Below are 21,356 nucleotides of genomic sequence, written 5' to 3' on the forward strand. Positions count from 1 at the left end.
GTCTAGGAAGAACTCATCCAAGAGCTCTGGTGTTAGCCCACTAATGGTTTCTTGTGATCTTCTTGCTCTTTTGTGCCCTTTAGACTTTTTTTTATTCCAAGAATAAATTGTGGCTCATTCTTTTTAAAAATAATCTGTCAAGTTACCATGAATTCAGTGATTAATATTTTCTGCTTGTTACTTATCAAGATGTCAAGTTCCCAAGTGTCAGTGGTAGGATTGATAAAATGAGAATTAGTAGCAAGTCAACCATTTGGTTTTCCAAAACTATAGAAAAGGATAAATGTTTATTTGTATTTTCCCAGACAAAAAGTCAATGTTTTCAAAATTTTCACAGAGCAAGGACTAAAAAGCATTCTCAGACATCAATATTTAAGTCATTTGAATAAACTCTAGTCTATAACTATATCATCCTGAATATCCCCAAACTCATCTGAATAATAAACTCTCAGCAAGAAGGTAACTACTAGTATAGAAAACAGAGCTATTTCAAAGCAGCAGTTTAAAACATTGACCTTTTTTAAATGAAGCATTTATCAAGTTCAAATTTATATTTTTAATTTCTTCTCTTTCTCTCACTTCTTTGGTTCTGTGGATCAACCCAGAGCCTTACACATGCTAAGCAAGTGTTCTACCACTGAGCTATATCCCAGCCCCGACTTTTATTTTTCATAATTAAAAAAAAACTAAAATAAGTCAGAAGTGAATCATGGTGTATTTTCAATCAAACCCAAAAATTCAATCCCAAGCTGACACCAATAAACTTAAGAGCAATGACCCAGAGCCAGATGCTGAATAGAACGAGCGAGAATTTACAAAACACCAAAGTGCTTTCTGTAAGCATCCCCCCAGACTTGCTAGGATAGTCATCATCTTCAGCATTAGAGAGTCTGCTGCCAACTGCACATCTGTGTGGTTATCCATCGGGCTTCCACAAAAGCATCCCAAGCTAAGACAAAGAGTAGAGTACAGCCCTAGCTTCACATTACCTCAAATCTCTGCTGGCTTGGAACAGATTTTCAACTTCCCAAAGATTTGTTTTTGGTAAAATGAGAACAATGATTCTACCAGCCTTGAGGCTTTTTGTCAGGTTTAAGTGAGATAATTCATTTAAAGTGCTCACTTAGTATAGCCTGTGACAGACACTAAGTGCTTATTAAGTGTAGCCACTAGAAGAAATACACACACACACACACACACACACAGCCTCAACTATTTTACAGATATCCCTTAATGTATCTATTTTTAAAGTGTTTTTAAAGATGGCAACAAGTTAAAAGCTATCAATTATAAGTAACGATTTTATAAAGTTATATTCCAAAAAACTTTGGATAATCCATAAATGATATTCTTTTCAACATAATTTATTGAGCACTGATTTAATACCAGATACATTGAAAGCTTTTAATTTGTTGATATATATAATTGATAGCTTTTAACTTGTTGCCATCTTTAAAAACATTTTAAAAATAGATACATTTAGGGATATCTGTAAAATTGTTGAGGTTGTGTGTATGTGTGTGTGTGTGTGTGTGTGTGCGCACGCGCGCACACGTGTGCTGGGCTTTGAAGGGAATATGAGTTAATCATTATATATTACACACATACATATATATATATATTTTTGTTTGTTTGTTTTTGTTTTTGTTTTTTTACCTCAGGGTATTTATAATCATCTTGTGGAACCTGGCAAACATCTGTTAAAAAAAATAGGAAAGAATACTAGATGGAATCTATTTAATACCTTAGGTTTACAATATTTCTAAAATCTCTATAGCATATGTTTATACAACTTGTCAATATACCTCTCTAACACATGTATCAGAAATGTTTCTCAATGTAAGAAAATAGGAAAAAAAATTTAAATACCTTCTCTAAGATACTTTAGAAAGAACCATGCACTTCTGATAATGTATGAGCAATTATGAGGCTGTATGTCAAAATCAAAGATTCTTAGCACGGTTTTAAGGAAAACAGTGATAATTTGACTACTTTTCTAAATTCAGAAAGTCTGTGTTAGCTCTGTAAGCCCTAGCTTAATTGAATATAGTCAATTAATAAGAATTTCCACTTTTATCATGTTCCTGTGACATGAACATCATAATCTTCCCCAATGTCTATCACCATGAGACTTAACTTTTTTAAAAATTTGATACGTATGATCTGAGATATAGTAAAAGGGTCCCCAAGAATTGACTGAAGGAAATCTTCATTTGCATCTCCTAACTTAAAAATAATCCTTAAAATTAAAATTTCATATCTAAAATGACTCAGCACGTACTCAAATCAACAAGGACCACATACTTACTGCTTTGTATTTTTCTTTCTTTGTCAGAAGATCACCAATGTGCAACCAACCATCCATCAACAAAGCCACCATAACAGGTAAGAGAGATCTGCGGACTTATTCTCCTTGTGTCCAGGAAGAATCTGTATCTTTCAATAGTCAGCATCACATTAATGCTGATTCTATACTCCAATTCTAAAATGTCAAAGAAATAAATTTTTTCTTCTTTATGTTATCCTCACTATCATTGATCTTACAATTTTTCCATTTAAGCTATTCCTTGGAAAACCTGTTCTAATGTGCCCCATTCTTAACCACTTGACTTTATATTGGAACTCAGTTCAGCTTTGTTCTAGGCATTTGTGTTGCAGGAGACAGAGTTACCCTCAGAATATCTAACATTTTTGTTCCAGGCTTGGTTATCTGCTTCATCTTCATATATGGTAGTTTAGTTTAATGAAAGTAAAAGTATAAATAAGAGAAATATGTGTTTTGTGCTGGAAGGAACATATTACTATTCCAGTAGTTCTTATGGGAACTCAGGTTGCTGAGTATAAATACAACTTGTGAGGGGAGAGAACATGTTATTACACAATACAGAAAAGTTCAGTGTGATGAGAAAAGGGTCTGTTATGCCAGATTCGTGAGACCCCAGTAGACCTCCAGGAGCCGAATCTGATGCAAGCACATAAGAGTCTTTATTGCAAGCTGGAACCTGGATTCACAACCAATCCCGGCGCAGCCGTCCCAGGGAGTGAGTCCCGGTCCTTTGTTCAGTGAGATTTTATAGGATTTGGGGGGATACTCTATGTGTCACAACATCACACAGCAAATCATTCCATATCACGGGAAAATCAAAAACAACAACTCTTAGCATTGATTAGCACATTCACCGGTGGGAACAAGTTGGGTAGGGGTGATTGGCTAGTACAAGAGGGGGATTCCTTTGAACTGATTGGTTTAGGCCACGAGGGGTGTATGTGCTAAACTACATGGTTTCCCAACATGTTATCAACCACCATAAACTACTGGGGGTTCATCTGGCATTCCAGGTATTTTCCCTGTCTCATGCTGATTGGTGGTTGCTAGGGGGTTGCCATGGGTCCTCACCTAGCCCAACTGAGTCAGGGACACCTGGTGCCTCAGACCTCTCCTGTTATTTACAGACAAACAACTCAGCCGGGTGGGTATGTGCTTAGGAGTGCTCTGTGGGTTTTTCCAAGGACAAGGGTCAGGCCCCCTTCCTTAGGACAGGCCTTGAGGTAGAAGCTGCTATTATTTATTTATTTTTTAAAAATGGAGTCACATTAGTTTCTCAGGTCCACAAATGTTTGGGAAAGACAAGTAGAAGAAAGGATGAGGGAAAGAAAAGGCATAAAAATATATTATCCCAATGCCTATTGGTCTGATTTAACCAGGAGACTTGACCTGAACTGAACCAAAAACAGAATGAATGATCTCATTTTGCTGAAGCTGAAACCAAATTGAACCTCATTTAATCATTTCTCAAAACCCCAATTGATTCATTGAAATAATTGCCTGGAAAAGAAAACCTATGATTTCTAAAATTATTACCAAAAGAAAATTAACATACTCTCCAAACTAGACCAATACTTCATCTTGATTCAAGTGTCTTCTTAGAACCCCAACCCTTAATAAGGAGCTTCTTATTAAATTTTTAGTGAATACACATTGCTCGAAATTTAACTTTGTCATGTCCAGTCAACTGGTTGCCTTTGTAGTCACCACATCAGAGTTGATTCTGAAACAGTAGTTAATGTTATCTTCTTATCTGAAAGTCTACCAAATAGCACTTGTATTTCAATGACTATTACATTTTTTGTTCTTTTTTCCTTGTTTCACTTTACAAATCTTGTTGGTAATGACTTTCCATTGTCATTTCATAGTATATATATTCATTTCATAGTATACATATGGTTTACCAATTTTTTTCTTGACATTGACCAAGAGATCAACAGTAAAGGATTTCTAAATACCAGAATAAGTTATTTTAGGAACAAAAACCACATTGAACCTGGTCTCCAGCCCTACTCCAGGAATTACAGGTACCCCTGTGAACAGGAGCTACCTTCCCCCCACCCACTTTTGCAGTAAGCAAGACTGACATTTTGGTTTGAGTACATTGTGTGCTATTTTGGTCTCTTGGCATTTGTGTGTTTGTTTTAGTTTGAGATTGCATATGAGCTTGCCTCACAGATGGGGCAGCATCTTCCCAGAAGAACAGCTTTAGAACTCCTTTGTGTCCTGCACAAGATGTTTGGGTGTTCAGTGGTCAGAGCAGCTGCCAGCCACCTTGGCAGATGACCAGCTGCACTCAGAGACCACAGACATGATCTTACACATAGGTGAGAAACCCCATAGAAGCTCCCAGAAACTTTTACATAATATTGAATGAAACCCTGGAGAGGGAACTAAGAGACACTGGAATTGGGCAATTAAGGCTAATGGGACCTCATTTGTACCCAATAACTCCTGACCTGAGGACTACAGAAACTTCCCATGTAGGAAGGAAGAGCAATTAGCTGTCATTAACTGCTTGGCAGCTGGGCTCCTCACAAAGCCCAACAGGAAATTGCCTGGCTAGTGAAAGGAAGTCTTTTTTCTTGTCCAAATATTGCAAACCAAGGTGGGAAGAGGGTCTGGAGTGTGAGGGGATGATGGCAAGAGCAGTGAAAAGTTCCTGTCTGTCATCCCATTCTGAAAAAGTGAGTCCTTAAAACCTAAACAATAATAGTAACGGTGGTTGAGTCTTTGACACTAGTTAGACTTCAGATAAGAAAAGGTAGTACTTATGTGTTTCTTCCCTCCAGGCTTATTCCCTCCTGTTAGAAGCTCACTATATCTCTGTAGTAGTACTGAGGAGATGAGAAAAGTGGTTTTTGTTTGTTTGTTTTTTTTTTTTTAAGTCAGCAAGGCAACCTAACAGATCAAGGCAGCCATCTTTGAAATTTTGCTGCAAATCTGGAGGAACACGGTTGTCTAAGTTCATTTCTTCACTAGCCCAAAGGGCTATATTGAACAAGTTCAAGGCTCCCCTGCAGGAGTCCTTCATAGATCTACAGAGATGTGATTAAAATTGTGAGCTGCCTGTCCAGAACTCAAATTGTTCTCTATCATGACAGCTGTATGGCCCTGAGCAGGTTGCATACCTTTCTCTGCCTTGGTTTCTCCATCTATAAAATAGTGATCCCACTTTATGCAGTAAGATCACCATTGGTAGGTGCCATGAATTAATGTGTTTGCTTTTACGTAGCATGGTGCCCAACAGTGTCAGCACTCAATACATCTTGGCAAATTTTGTTTTGTTGTTTTGGTTTCTCTGACCTACTCTGTACATAGAACTAGGGGTATCAGTTCAGACTCTATAAAAAGTACCAGAGATTATCCTCATAAATTTATAAACTACATAAATTTATTTCTTATGGCGTTAGAGGCTGAGATCAACTTGTCAATGTGTTTGAGTTCTAGGGAAGGACAGGTTGCAGACCTGTCTTTCTTATTATATCCTCACAGGGTCGAAAGGGGGCAAGCTGGTAGGTTCCTTTAAAAGGGTGCTAATTCCACACTCATGACCTGATTATCTCCCCAAAGCCCTACCTTCAACTATTACCATGTTGGGGATTAGGATGTCAATGTGAATTTGAGGTGCCCATACACATTCGGTCCATCATGAGGGACAGTGAAAGGAACAGGACAGAAATTAAAAAGAAAAGGGAAGAGTGAGAGAAAGACAAGGATGCAGAATCATAAGAGTAATGTGTGTGGATCCCCCAAAATGGCCCACAGGGACACACTTGCTTTGGACCTGTCCAAATGATACCTCCTATTGTCCTAATTTTGTGTCCTTTCCCCTCATCACTGTCATAGATGTTAGTGCATTTTTTATTGAGATGATAAGATTATTCTTCAGAGTCTAAAAACTTACTTTTGAGAGCTAGTTTTTTTTGAAGGAAAAAATAATTCACTATAACTCTTCCATAAACCAATTCTTTAACTGTAAAAAATAATTAAGAACTTCTATGTCATATAATATTTCCTGAAAATTAGTCCCATAGAACATATAATACCTTTTTACCCACTTCAAGTTTGATTATTTATTGGTACTGGGGATTGAACCCAGGAGCACTTCACCACTGAATGTCATCCCCAGTCCTTTTTATTTTTATTTTTTTTTAATTTGAGACAAGATCTTGCTAAGTTGCTTAGGGCTCCACTAAATTGCTGAGGTTGGACTCCAACTTGTGATCCACCTGCCTCATCTTTTCAAATCGCTGGGATTTCAGGTGTGTGCCATCATGCCAGGGTCAGGTTTTTGTTGTTGTTACTTTGATAAATATTAAACACAGAGAAGTTCTACTTCATACCATTAGAGTTAAAACATGTCAGATACCTGCCAGTTTTTATTTTTACTTATGAGAGGTAATTACATAGATCTAAAGTGACCTAATAATTCTTTAAAATAGGGCTTCTAAAATAGTATTTAAAAAACAAAAGATTTACTACTGAAGATCTGTTTTAAAAAAAAAATTTTATTAGTTGTTGATGGATCTTTATTTTATTTGTTTATTTATATGCAGTGCTGAGAATTGAACCCAGTGCCTCACACATGCTAGGCAAGCACTCTACCACTGAGCCACAATCCCAGCCCAAGAGCTATTTCATTCTTTAGTGTGATATAACAAAAAGCTGATGTGTGGCATTCAAATCCTGATGTGAAACCTGTCTCTCTCTTTCACTTTATTTTACAGTTTGAAGAATGGAGTTGTATGTACTTAGTTCTCAGGGTGGTTGCAAGAGTTCAAGAGAAAGTTTTAGAAAGTTCACCAGGTGGTGGGTACTATAAGCATTTCTTTCTACAATCCTGCCCCATGTTTGATGCTTTTTGTTCTTTAAGGTAATTCAAAAACAGAAGAGTGGAAGTAGCAGAGGTCAATTAAAGTTCATTGGCTTTTCTGGCATATTTCATTAATGACTTTACTTTTGCACAGTAATGACTGGACCTTTGCAGTAATCCCTCAGTTACTTAGAGAAAGCCTCACCTGTATTGGTCTTCAGCAGGCAGTACCTGCCAGAGATAAAGACTGTTGAAACATGAGAGGGCAGCAGAGAGTCAGAGATGCCCCAGCCATGCCTATATGGGGATGAGGACACACTGTTTTTGGAGTAAGGTCTTGTTAAGTGGCACAAGGTCCGTCCTTTTGATCATTTGTTTGGGGTTTTGTTTTGGAGGGTGGAACTGGGGACTGAACCTAGGGGCATTTTAGTACTTTACCACTAAGCTATAGCCCCAGTCCTTTTTACTGTTTTTTTTTTTTTTTAAATAAATTTAAGACAGGGTGCAAAATTGCTGAGTCTGGTTTTGAACTTTAGATCTTCCTGCCTCAGCCTTCAGAGTCACTGGAATTGCCGACATTAGCCACTATGCCCAGCAGCAAGCATTTCATTTTTAAATGACAGTAAGAAAAGAATTCTGCAACTATCTCATAAAACCTTGTCATGTCTTCACAGTATTACTTTCAGTATGTTTCTGAATTTCCATATTTTAATCCTCTGTATTTAATCATCTTTAATTTGGATATTTTCATGCAGGAATGTAACTCAGAGAAAAGCTATTTAAATTTCTTTCTTTGGAAGATGTGAAGACTGAAATCTAGTGAGTCAAAAATCTACTTGGTGGCGCTCTGAAAATAAATATATGGTTCCATTTCCCCTTCTTACATCCTTATAAAATAAAATAACTTATCAGACTCTTAGAATTATGTTTTTCAGGAAAGTAAAAGAAATATTAAAAAATATTAATTTCTGAGTAATAGATGTAGCATTTGTTTTTTGTACATGGACTTGAAAATTAGAAAAAATATTGTCCCAATTTCTCATTGGATATGTGTTTATGGTTAGAGTTATTTTAATTACATTCACTGATTATCCTAGAGGCAGAAAAATGGGTAGCCTAAGGCTTTGGACTTCGGACTTTGGAGAAATACAAGTTCTTATACTCAGGCAATATAATTAGTGCAATTGCTTTTCCTCTACTGTAGAGGGCGACACACAATGCCATGAGGAGCATAAAACACCACAAAAGTAGTTTCAGTCAGGAAAAGAGTATGCATTAAGTTTCTGTTCCACTTCATATTTTTTAACCCTGAAAACTCATGGCTCTATTAAAAAACTGAGTTTATTACAATAGAATTTTTGTCAATCTGTAAAGCAGAGTATTAAAAAGAAAACTATCCAAATACTAGTCAGTTAAAACACGAGAAGAAATGTAACTGTGTTTGTTATTGATCTAAAACACAAATAATTTCTAAGACTGAATAAGAGGTGAAAAACACAACAAAGACATTCAACTGGAATAGTTATTTTCTTATTATCTGAACTAATCATTTAATACTTTGAGCTTAAAGAAAAGAAACTAAGTATGTCATGGTGACAGTAATGATGCTAACACTTATTTAGATCTGCCTGTAAGTCTTTGTATCTGTAACAAACACTATATATAACATAATACATCATATACAAAATAAAAATATATATGTTTACCTGTATCTGAGATTATAGTTTGGAGCAAAAGCCACATAAAGAAGGAAGACGGGACCTATGTGTGAGAGATGCACAAGTCCTGAGAAGACACTAACCCTGTTAAGTCAGTATGTAAGGACAGAAGGCCACGTAGCCCATCTCCTTTTCAGCCACTCACAGGCACTGGCTGCCTCCTGTAATCCTTTTTTAAGTTTTGTATTCTTTTTAGTTATACTGACAATAGAGTGTATTTTAACATATCATGCTAACATGGAGTCTAATTTCCCATTCTTCTTTATGATGTGGAGTTACACTGATCATGTATTCATATAGGAACATAGGAAAGTTATGTCCAACTCATTCTACTGTCTTTCCGACTCCCATCCCCGCTAACCCCCGCTCCCTTCCTGCAGTCCTTTTTATTTCTCCTTTAGTAAGAGCAAAGATTGTGACAATGCTTTAAAAACTGTGACGAATGAGTGCTCAGTAAGATTTGTTAGGATGCACTTGAAAAATGCTGATGATGTATCATGTTTAATAACTTTAATTTTAAAAAATCAAGATTGTAGCTGTGCCTGATTATAAATTGACTTGTTTGGAGTCTTACTTGTTTTACTTTCATACTTAATACAACTAATGACTGTCAGATATTCCAAAATTTTAAATTAAATTTTACTTTTATAAAAATTCCACATGGAAAAGACTTTTCTGGAGGAAAAAAATGCATAGTTGCTTAAATGCATAGTGTGTGACTATTTATTAGTTAAACCTATTATCTCTTGGATCAGTAAATGTCTATTTTCTTTCTTACTAACACAACTTATTTTATAACTTGTTTTGCCTTTCTCTGCTTTTATTTTGATAAGTAAAGTTATACCTATTAGTATAGAAAAAGACCAGATCTGACAAGTGACTTTTTGACTGGGAATTGATGAAAGTTTTATAATGTGTTAAGAGTAGTGAAAACAAGTGATATGGCGTAATTATGGGGAAAATAAGTCTATCTCAATTGCTTAAATATCTGGTTTGGATACTTTCTTATAACTTTAGTTGAAATAAATGAATGTTACTAAATGTTTGTTTTGTTATCACAGCAAAAACATTTAGTCCAGCCATTTAAGTTGAATTCAGCTGTCCTATGACCACCTGTGTAATTTTGGTTGATTTACTTACATTCACTAAGTTTTGTTTTTATCACCAGTAAATTCTAAGTCAGTGCTTGACATAATGCTTGGTACCCAGAATATATTCATAAAATATTAGTTATCATTATTAATGTAACTTTATTATTACTGACATTATCCATCTGGTCAAAAGATGTTTTATAAGCACCTTATATAAGGTATGTAACAAATTAGGTGTGTTGGAGTGAAAGTGACTCTGGCTTTAAAGGATTCACAATCTAGGGGAGAAGGAATTATAAATAATTAATACTTGCTAATATCATGATTGAAGTTTCTTCAAATAATATGTATTTGAAGGCAAGGTGAATGGTTCTACCTAGGAAGAGCTCTCTGCTAAACTTCTAAGAATATGGTATTCTTCATGTGGTAAGGTAAAGATTACCTCGAAGCAGAACCAATAAGAGTGAGATGTGGAAGCATGATCAGGCTATTGGGAACAAAAAAGGACAAATGGAGTTAAAAGTATATAGAAGCAACTAAAGATAAGCCTCCAAAATTAGATTAAAGCAATCTCATTGGAGTCCTATACCAAGAATAGTGGACTTCCTTTTATGGGCAATGGAAAATCATCTATTAATACTATTTATTTATATATTTATTTATATGATCCTGGGGTTCAAATCCAAGGCCTTATACAGGTTAGGCAAGCACTTTACTAAGGGGGTATACATCCAGCCCCATCAATTAATTTTAAGCAGAGAAACAAATAAGCCTTTTAGAGTGACCACATCTGGAAATAGCATAGGCATTGTAATATGTCTCTAACCTGGGGTGGTAGCATCAAAAGAGAGGTGAGGGTATAGATTCACAACTCTTTTCTGAGAAACAATTAAAACTAGTTAGGAGTTGATCAGATTGGAGAATGAGGAAGAAGTAAATAGTGAGATCATATATACAGATGTCAATCACAGTATCATGAATATACATAAAATATTTAAAACAACCCAAATGTTAAATAATATCAGAATTCTATTTAGGTATTAAAAATCTTATTCTAAAAATGATTTATTTATGAAAAATATTTAATAATATAGAAAAAGGTTTTCATTTTAAGAAATATATTATGGACATTGGATTCAATTTAAGACAGGTTTAGATGTTGATTAGTGATTGGCAAGGGCAGATAGTACTCTTTTGCACAGAATCTGGTGAATGATATTTAAGTATTTTTCAGGATTCAGTTATCAACCTCTTATGACCTAAAAGAGGTTCTGCTGAGAAATTGTCTAATCATATTTCAATATTAAGGTGCCAGAATTGAGCATGAACTATATTTCCAAATAATATTTCTTGGATAGAGCAGCACTCTACTGATTATTGAGTCTATGGCAGGACCCTTCTGTTATGCTCCAACTGGTCAGAAAAGCTACCATGTTTTCAGAGAATCTAAATGTCACCACCAAAGTCCACTCTGCCCAGTATCCCTTCCTTATTTCCCTGAGTTTTAGAAAGGGCAAAACTTCTCAAACCTGCCTGATCCAAGGAATCCCCAAGGGATATTTAAAAACCAACACAGAAAGACTGGTTCCCAAACATTGCAGAACAGAATTCTTGAGATAAGATTCAGAATCTGGATTATTAACCAGTGATGCCAGGTGGAAAATGGGATGGGCCACATTTGGGAGAATAAAAGATATTGAGTGCAGCAGGTGAGAATGCTGTCTGTGCACAGTGTTTGTTGTCTTTGAGTTGCCAGTAATTTGTTGGAAAATTTCTGCCTCCCTGAAAAACGCATATAGTGACACCCACGCCCCCACCTAACAAACGGCACAGTCTAGGATACATGAGATAATGGATGACAAGTGCTCCGGCAACTGGTAGAAAGAAATACAAGGTGATCTTATTATCTGGCACCCCCGTCATCACGGTCGTCATCATCAGGGTCATCATCTCTATTATCTCTCAAAATGTATACAAGATTTTAATTAGAGCACTGCTCCACTCCTAGAAGAAAATGGAGCCTCGTGTCCACGTTTGTGAATGGGGGTAGGAGTGATTTAGGGAAATGTTATGTTTGGTAACTGTATTCTTTTTTGTCTTTGCAAACACAGTATCAAGTCGCCTGAAAAAAAAAAAAAGGAAAATAAACAACAAAAGCAGCATTCTTCAGTCACTCCCTTTATCCACTAAGTGCTTCCTACCCGTATGAGCCTAGAAACTATTCTAGGCATAGTCAGAAATACAAGACTGTGGTGGGCCAACTGAAAATTCCTTTGGGGCTAATTTCCCAAATTTTACTGTTTAAATGTTACACTGAATTACCTATCTCTGCAAAGAAATAGAGTTCACTCATGGTATGCTTTCTTTTATTATCTCAAAAGTGCTTTAAAAATCAGTTGAATATATTACTAATACTAACAAAAACTAACATTTACTGACATTTGGTATGAACTAAACACTGTAGACATGCCATATTTTTAAAAAATACAGTAATCAGAAGAGATAAACACTGTACTATTCCTGCGTTATAGACGAGAAAATAGGTTAGAGAAGTAAAATAACTTGATCAAAGAAATATAGCTAATGAAGTACTAAGTGTAGATTAAGCTTGACTCACAGAACGTTAAGTAATTTCTCCCCCTAAATTTATTGACATAGACACCAAAACTTTGCAAGCTGTTGTATCTACCGCCCCATAAAAAAGTTACTCCCTGGGGATGTTGGACCTTCCCCACCTCCCCAACCCTGCTTCTTTCCTTTTCCCTTTCTTTATTTTCTTTTTTGTTTTGAGAGTAGAGAATAAATCTATGCCATCTTTTGCTGAACATATATGGATGGAGGGTAGGACTTAGAGAGGGAAAAGATCTATTGATGCAGAGAATCCCTTTGGGAACCCCTAAGAAATCAGTTCTATTAGTGAAGTGAAGGACTCCTGCCTAGGGCATAGAGTCCTTCAGGCACTCATCAGTCTCTGCTGTTCTCTTCATGATTCATCTGTTGTGACCTGAGTGCTCAGGGCCAGAGTATCAACCAGCCAGGGTTCCGTCTGTGTGAGAAGTGAGGCAGATGAAGAATTTCAGTACTGGGGATAAGCCAAGTTTGAGCTTTGCTGCTCACCTAGCTCTAGGACCACTCATTAGTACCAGCCTTTGTTTGCACATGGCTCTGTCCTATGGGGATCTCATGTTCTCCTTGTGGGAAGGCATGCTCAGGGTCTTGCCATCCACTGCCTTCTTGGCTACCATTTCCAGGCATAGAATTCCCGACTCTCTATCCCTCAAACGCTCTTTCTACAGATATTTCTGATGTCTAAGTATCCAGTATTTCACCTTCTCTTTTATGGTTCTTACTGCAGTACTGTTGGCCTTATAGAAGTATTTCTAACATGCCTGGCAAAACAGATGAGGGGTATGACAGTGGTTTTCTGGACATATTTTGGATGTTTGCATATTACACACTAAATTTCGTCCACATGGAAATCTCCATTTCTATGAGTCCTTTTATTCATTCACCCGTCATGGGTGAAGGATTGTACTTAGGCTCAGAAGATCCAATCAGGTATAAAGCACTTCTGAGCATTAGAAAGTACCATTATCCTAGAGATTTCTGAAACTTAAAATGGTAAAATGAGCTCAAATGAATGACAAAGAGCTTTAACTAAAGAATAGGGAGTTTATAAGTGAATGATTACATGAATAAAGTAAGGAGGGGAGGAAGGAAGAGAGGGAGGACAAATTGAGACAGGGTGAATTCTTTTTTCTAGAGACACAAGAAGCTACCCACAATGTTATTTAGCTTAGAGAGAAGAAGGGACCTGGGGAACCACTACAAGGTCTTAGGAGAACTTTAGCAGCATTAGAAGGAAAAGCAAGAACAGTAAAAGAAGAAATGTTTCCAAAAGAGTCAAGGTGGAAAAAAGGACTGGTCATGGAACTTAGGCTTCAGACCTGAGGAACAGGTAAGGTCTGTAAGATACCTCTGATGTCAATGACCATGCTTTGACTGTGCTAGGCTTGGTTTCCTTCCTTCCTTTCTTCATTCTATTTTGAAAAAATTCCAAATCTTGATAGTTATGGTATGTTTGTTCCTTTTAAAGGTCAAACCCTAAGCAGAAGAGGAAGGGTAGGTATCAGAATTCTGAAAATCTGGACAGACATTGTTTCCTAGCTGACTGTCACTCACCCACTTTGTGTGTAACCTTGGACAAGTTACTCGCACATCTTGAATCTTTTTTGTTGAAGTGGAGTGAATAATATTTTACTAATTTTAAGGGATTACATCAGCTAATTCATGTTGACAAATTTGGCAGGGTCTGATAAATGGTAGATATTAGGGCTTACCAAAAAGTATGTGGGAAATCATCATAAACTATCAGTAGGATTATGTTACTTAGTTATTGTTGATCCTCAAAGTAGTCATCTTTGGAAACTATCCACTTTGTTTGAGTATTGCTGCCATTGCTGAACACATTTGGGGATTGCTTTAGTGACATTTTACAAGCTCTCCAAGAAAAAAAAAAATCTAACCGGTTTACTTATAAACTTTACTTTTGCAGGCAGACATTGTGACTCAGTGGAAGAGTGCTTGCCTCACTTGTGCGTTCAATTCTCAGCAATGCATATAAATGAATGAATAAAATAAAGTCCCATCAACAACTAATTTTTTTAAAATTTTACTTTTAACTAGAAATAGTATTTCCAATATGATTACTATCCCTGTTCACCAGACATATCACCAACCTAACCTAGATGAGGCTAAGTCTAGAACTGAAGCCACTCCCACTGGGTAAGAAAAGATTGAAGTGTTGAAAGTAGAACTTGGACTCTGAAGATAATTCCACGATAGGAAGTCCTAAATTCTTTAGTCATGGAAACATATGAAAAAAGCATATCCACAAGTTTTCCCAAGGGTCACTTTGATGCAGTTGGCTTTGTCTGTATTCTAATCAGTGTGGTCATCTCTGGGAGATCTCTTTCCACCAGGTGCCATTTACTGGAACCCCTTCACAGTGGTGGATGTAAAGGAGAAGGCTGTGTTGACTGAGGTCACTGGCTTAGGAGGGCCTAAGAGTCCTCAAGGTTTCCAGAGAGAGGACAACAGTGGAAATTGACCTGGCATCTTGTTATGCCATTATTTCTCAGTGAATCTATTGAATTATTTTCTGAACCAAGGCTTTAGCATTTTATTCTTTGAGGATTCTATACAATTTTCCTTTTGGCTGGCTTATCACCTCCCTTCAGAGAATTGTGTATCAACAATGAACCCTTGGTTGTAAGACAAGAAGCAGCTCTACTAACTTACACAAAAAACAATTTAGTGAAAAAAATATCTTAGAAGAATTCTTCATTTCCTGGAATTTGTGGGGAACTGAAGGATAAAGTTTGAAGGAGTTGATATATTTTGACAGTGCTAAAAAGCCAAAAATCATGGGGGAAAATCCTGTGGCAAGTGCAAGATAGTGAGGTCCCTGCAACTGTTCTTAGATTCTCTATTGTTCTTCTTTAATAATGAAACTGCAAAGAAGGGATCAAATTGGTCTAGTTTGGTCTTGATCCTTGGCTAGAAGATTAACAGGGCATCTGGCTTCACTTCCACCAGACTATAGAATAATGTGGTAATAAGAGCCTGAGTTTTGGGGTCAGATTTGTGGATTCATATTCTAATTCTGCTGCTTATAGATGTTTCTCCTCAACAATTCATTTGACCTTCCGGGGCCTCAAGTTCCTCAGTTTTTAAGTAGACATAACAATAATTACTGATGTAGAGATAATATTTATGAAAAATGAAGCAAGAAGCATGGCACATAGTAAGCACTTGGTCATTGTTAGCTCTGTGGTTGTTAAGATTATCCAATGAAGACATTAAGTAACTTCCTAAAGGAAATCATGATACTCTCAGGGGAAAGATATGCTGATCCTCCAAAAAATGCATATTAATAACAGTGGGATAAGAGGCTTGGCTTGAATGCACAATTTATTTTGGTTATTTATTTCTCACTAAACTGTTCTTTATAATACTCAATTTCTTAGGGATATGGGATGTCACCTATTTATTAATGTATGCCTCGGAGCCCAGTACAAAAGTTATTTGACTAACTTTTTTAAAAAAAAATTATTGATGTCTTCTTTATGCTTTAGTTCTCTACAGGGGACCATGACCTGTGACTTCTGGCTTACTCTCAAGTGTAGGAACCAAAACAAGGAATAATTTGCATTCTTATTATCTTTGCTTAATAGTAATCTAGATGGACTATCATTGATTGAGTCACTCATTAATTGGTTTTACTTTTAGGGATACAGAATAATATAGAATTAGAGTATTTTCAGTCCTCTCAGTTTTCTGAGAATAATGTGTGAGTGGACTCTAGAATGAGTTGGATTTCTAAATTCCTTTGAAGGTCCATTATATGAACTTTTAGACACAAATAGGCACACACTGGCATTTATTAAAAGTACCTTAGCACCAGTTCCACCTCCATCCCAGCAAAGAGAAGTATCAGAAGGAGAAGTTGAGGTCACCTCAAAAAAGCATCTTACTCTGTGGGAGGAGATGGAATTAAATCCTTCAAGATCAACGGAAGCTCACTGTAGAATACTGCACAACTTACCCACTTGTAAAGTTAGTGTCATTGTGATCAGGAAAGCCCAAAACCATGTTCTGAGGAGCTAGGATGAGTGTCACACATCCTGGCAGAATCAGTCAGGTAGAACTTCATGGATCCCACAGCTGATTCCTGTAGAGCCACTCTGGTGCAGATCTGCTGGATGCTTCTTCTCAACCAACATACTCACCACCCCACATTCTGTCCAAACCTTGGAGGCCACTGATCCTGTAGCAGGTACTGGCCTAAGTCCATCATCCCAGCCCCTATTCCAGTTCAGATATCATATACCCTAAGCCTAGCAATTTGCCTCACCAGGGACCAACCATGCCTTCCTTAGCACATCTTCAATAGCTACAGAGATGTTCCCTGACCTGGTTAAATCTGGCCTCTCCACCAACCTCATTACACCATATCACCCAACACAAAGAAGACATTATTAATGCAAAACTGAAAGTGTGGCCATCTTTGGGATTCATTTTTTTAAGTATATGTCTTTTCCCAGGTAAGAAGGTAGACATTGTAAGAGGATAGGTTTTTGCTTCATTAAATCAATACAGAGAATCCTAGCTGTGCCATTATTAGCCATTTGACACTGGGGAAATTTTCTCTGAGCCTTTATTTCTTACCTAAATACTGAAGATAATAGCAGACCTATCTTGGAAAGCCATGTAAGGATTAAATGAGAAGGATAAGCAACAAGCCTAGCATCTGGCACATGGTAGAAATTAAAAAATAAAAAACCCAATTCTTGAATATGTATTCTTGAATACACTATGACACTTCCTCTAGTGAATTTTAGAGGGAAATGGATTACCTTTAGAACGAGAAGCTCAACATAAGTAACAATGGAGTAAAAAGCTGCATTTCTCTCAAAGTTATTTTACTTTATTAACTTGTTCCTTACTCTCTGTGTTCATAAGAAACTAGCTATGCGTGCACAAAATGTCTGCCTGTTTCTGTGGCCAGTTCTTTCCTACATGTTTAAATTCCTAATTGTGCACACAATCTTAGTCATTATATTTTCATGTGCAAGCAATTAAGACTCATTTAACAGCCCTCCCTCTGGAAGGTTTTGTTCTCCATCTGCCACAAATCAGATTCCTTAGGAATATGTTTGATTTTGAAACAATGTGAAAGTATTGTTCATTTTGTTTGAGTTTCATTTATGTACCATTTTTTAAAATGATGTAAATGGATAGCCACAGAAAAGTCCAGAGCTGCTCAAAACAAGACATCAAAGAAACCATGGAAATGAAGCAAGATTTTTTCAAAAAGCTAATATACTAGGACAAAGAAAAAAAAAACATAGTCTGATAAACATTCCTCACACATTTTGCCCATAACTATTTACTTTACAACAAATTTTAAATAAGAGGAAACAGGAATGCATCCCATTTCCTACTTTGAATCTTGATTATCTTGAGCTCCCAGCAATTATACATAAAGAGAAAGAGTCAAAGAAGCCAAAAGTAGAAAAACATAAAGTGATTAAATTAGTAATAAATATAATACAAAGCTAGAGGTTCGAACGCTCATAACCTCAGAAGAATTCAACGTTTTTGTATGATGTATTGTTCATTTAAAAGTCAATTAGATTAGAGTTCTTTGTGAACAGGTAAATGAACTTTATAACACAATGAACTTTATAACACAACGTAGAGCCAATGCTTCCTCAGACTAAGTAGGGAGAAGAATTACCAGGTGAAGGACACAAATAAGTATGTAGGAACTGTTAACTCTGAAACTCAGCAAAAATTAAAAAGGATGAGGATTATTTTTTCTGGAAGTTTTTAAAATTAAATATTATGAGTTGATGATAGGGTCCACACAAATCATGGAGTTTTGTCTGCTTATATTTCTCATTGTTTAGCCACTTGAAAAAAAAAAAAAAAAAAAAAACTCACCAACCCAGTTAATGCAGAAAATCTCCACTAATATATCAATTGGATATTTTGTCCACCAGCTTCCTAAGGCTTTAATAAGCTGCAATGTTTTGATATCATTGGATGAAAGGTTCTGTTAAAGTTCAAAGTATTGTTGTTATTTTGGGCAGTCACACCTGCATGTTTAAAATGCCTTTGTACAAAATATAGCCCAATCTGCTTTCAAGTCAGACCTTCAAAGAAAGGTAGACATGTGACAGATCCCCTTAGGTGGTACCCGAAAAGAAAAAGGAAAACGAAGAAAGCCACCCCCACCCACCATCTCTGTTTGTGCGTAAGCATCAGTTGGCACCTGAGAAAAGCACATGTCTGCTGGAGAGCCAAAGCCGGCACAGAAGGTCTTCTGGAAGATTGTGCGTTAAGGGCTCCAAAGTAGTTGTTAAGTCAATGGAAGGGAAATAGAAATGAAGGGGACTGTACTTTTCACTAACAGTGAATATTTTATTAAAAAGCAACTACTTTTTAGGAGCAGCTAAGCTCAGAATCACAGACCCAGGATGCCTGCTATTAAAGGAGTTAGTTCTATGCTAGGGTATAATTAAGGGTCAAATGAATGGTGCGCTAAGCACTTAGGGTAGTGGTTCATAAACTTGTCTGTTCATTAGAATCACCTGGGGACTTTTAAAAATTCCAGACAGTGAAAGGAAAAAAAAAATATTAGAGGGTCAGAGACAAGTTAGGATAATAGCAATGTCCAAGCATATGGTGTAATAAAGGCGCTACACTAGCAAAACATCTAAATAGTAGGGATAAAAGAAAGAGAAGGCTTCAAAAGATAAAAGAACAAATGTGTAGGCTTTACTAATTGTTGTCTGACTTTGCTGAATGGATGTAAAGTGCTTCTGACAATATATGATACCTTATAATAGTGCATGTGTGTGTGTGTGCGTGTGTAAATGGATAAATGGATTTCAATGTAAAATTTTAAACTGGTTTTTCTCAGTACCTACAGTAGATTACCTACATTTCTCTTAGGAAAAGTTTCTCATATATTGAATATTCTAGAAAACTAAGACTTATAATCATTTTAACCATTTGGGAAGAAAATGTTTGAAAGGCTTATTCTTAACCTCTTGAAAGAGCACATCAAGTGGAATAAAAATCATTTTTGGTGGCTCTGGTCATCATTATGAACATCTGCTTCTCTACTTTTCTGTCATTTACAGATGTGCTTAGGAACTAATAATGATCTATGAAGGATCTTTTTGTCCCAATAGTAAACAGCACCAGGCTTGACTCTTCTGGATTCTCTCCACCTACTTACTGGTTTCCACTTGCCTATGGTGGGCAAGGCCCTAGGTTTGATCCCCATCACTGTAAAACTTAAAAAAATAAAATAAAAATTTTGTAAAGTTCCCTAAATCTTGTTGTACTTTAAGTTCTCATCTGACCCTCCCATATTGTCTTGTTCCCTTTTGTGTGACCATAATACAATACCACATACCGGGTAATTTATAAAGAACAGAAAGTTATTTTCCCAAAATTCTGTAGGCTGGGATGTCCAAGATCAAGGCACATGATCTTGATTACATGAGGGCCTCTTGCTACATTCTCACATAGAAGCAAGGGGAAGGGAGAGAGAAAAACTCCCTCTGCAAGCTCTGTGAGAGGTGCCTCATTCCATTCCCAAGGACACTATGGCTTAGACACCTTATAAAGCCCACCTCCTACTAGCATCGTCTTGGTAAGGCATGAATTTGGTGGGAACATTTAATCAATATTGTCCAGTGGTCACTTGGCCCAGCCTTATCGTTGTCTTTTCTGACTTAATGCTGTTTTCTTCTTGGACAACTATATTGCCAAATCATTGCTGTGAGCATAAAATGAAAGCTAATTAATTCAAAATAAAAGCAAAATTTGGGGCCAATCCATCTCTGAAATAGAGCTGTAGGACCCTGAAGGCACATAGTGAATACATTTTAAATGCACTTGCTTGGCTCTTCTGAATTCTCTTCATCTCCTTACTGGTTTCCAGAAGTATAAATCCTTAGATAATTAAATCTCTAGATAAGCTGATTGTACACTTTTAGAGCTAATAACATTAATATTGATTTATCATCAACCAATCCATGAAAACATGTTTAGTCTTGTGTTCTGGGTGTCAGGAAAATAAAAATAAATAAGTTGTAGGCCCACCCCCAAGAACTTGATATAATTGTACATATGAAAAGGAAATAAAATATATTAGGTAGTCCTATACTGGGCCAAGAGAAGAAATGTCGTTAGAATTCTGAGATGGAGATCAAACTTGTATAATAAGCAATGCAAGTCCCAGAAATCCTGGTATTTCTGAAGGGCCTTAACCACTCTTCAGATACCTGGCCAGACTGTAATGGAGCCATGATGGTTGGAGACTCAGCTGCAGAACTCTTTAGTGGCTTCTTGTATTCTAGCAAACTGGTCCTTTCCAGCCATGATCATTTACTATTACAAAAGTGAGGCAATCACTTGTGATTGTAAACATTTTTTTTTTCTTTTTGCATCTACCACCTGGTTTCTGGAAGTCATAGCAAGAGCAATGACCTCAGGTTTTAGAGACCAGAGCTATAATCCCAACTCTGCCACTAACTTCTAGTCAGTAATTTAACTTGATTTTTCATCTGTAAAAAGAAGATGTTAGATTAAATGAGGATCTAACTAGCTATCTCATAATATTTCGTTATTTTTTAAATGCATGCTTCTAATTAATTGCCTTTGTTTATATTCCCTTAAGAAGTGAATGAAAGATATGCCAAGTCAATGAATTCCACCTTTCCCAGTATGGATCTTCAGGGGGTATCCTTGACACCATTTGTTATTTTGAGTTTTCAACAAAGAGTTAAAAGGAAATTCTGACTCCCCTGGCTAGTCATCTTCTC

General features: G+C 36.5%; 1 protein-coding gene across 4 annotated transcripts in view; it reads left to right on the forward strand.

The window, feature by feature from the left end:
• The window catches only part of Pde4d (phosphodiesterase 4D), a 1,072,337-nt gene that overhangs the window by 896,487 nt on the left and 154,494 nt on the right, over positions 1-21,356 (forward strand). For all 4 annotated transcript variants that reach the window (XM_071612584.1, XM_071612590.1, XM_071612585.1 and 1 more), the window contains one exon: positions 2,336-2,385. In XM_071612584.1, coding sequence (XP_071468685.1) covers positions 2,336-2,385 — 50 coding nt within the window. The remainder of the gene's footprint in view (positions 1-2,335; positions 2,386-21,356) is intronic.

The sequence above is a fragment of the Marmota flaviventris genome, chromosome 5, assembly GCF_047511675.1.
Source record: "Marmota flaviventris isolate mMarFla1 chromosome 5, mMarFla1.hap1, whole genome shotgun sequence".
Lineage (NCBI taxonomy): Eukaryota > Metazoa > Chordata > Mammalia > Rodentia > Sciuridae > Marmota > Marmota flaviventris.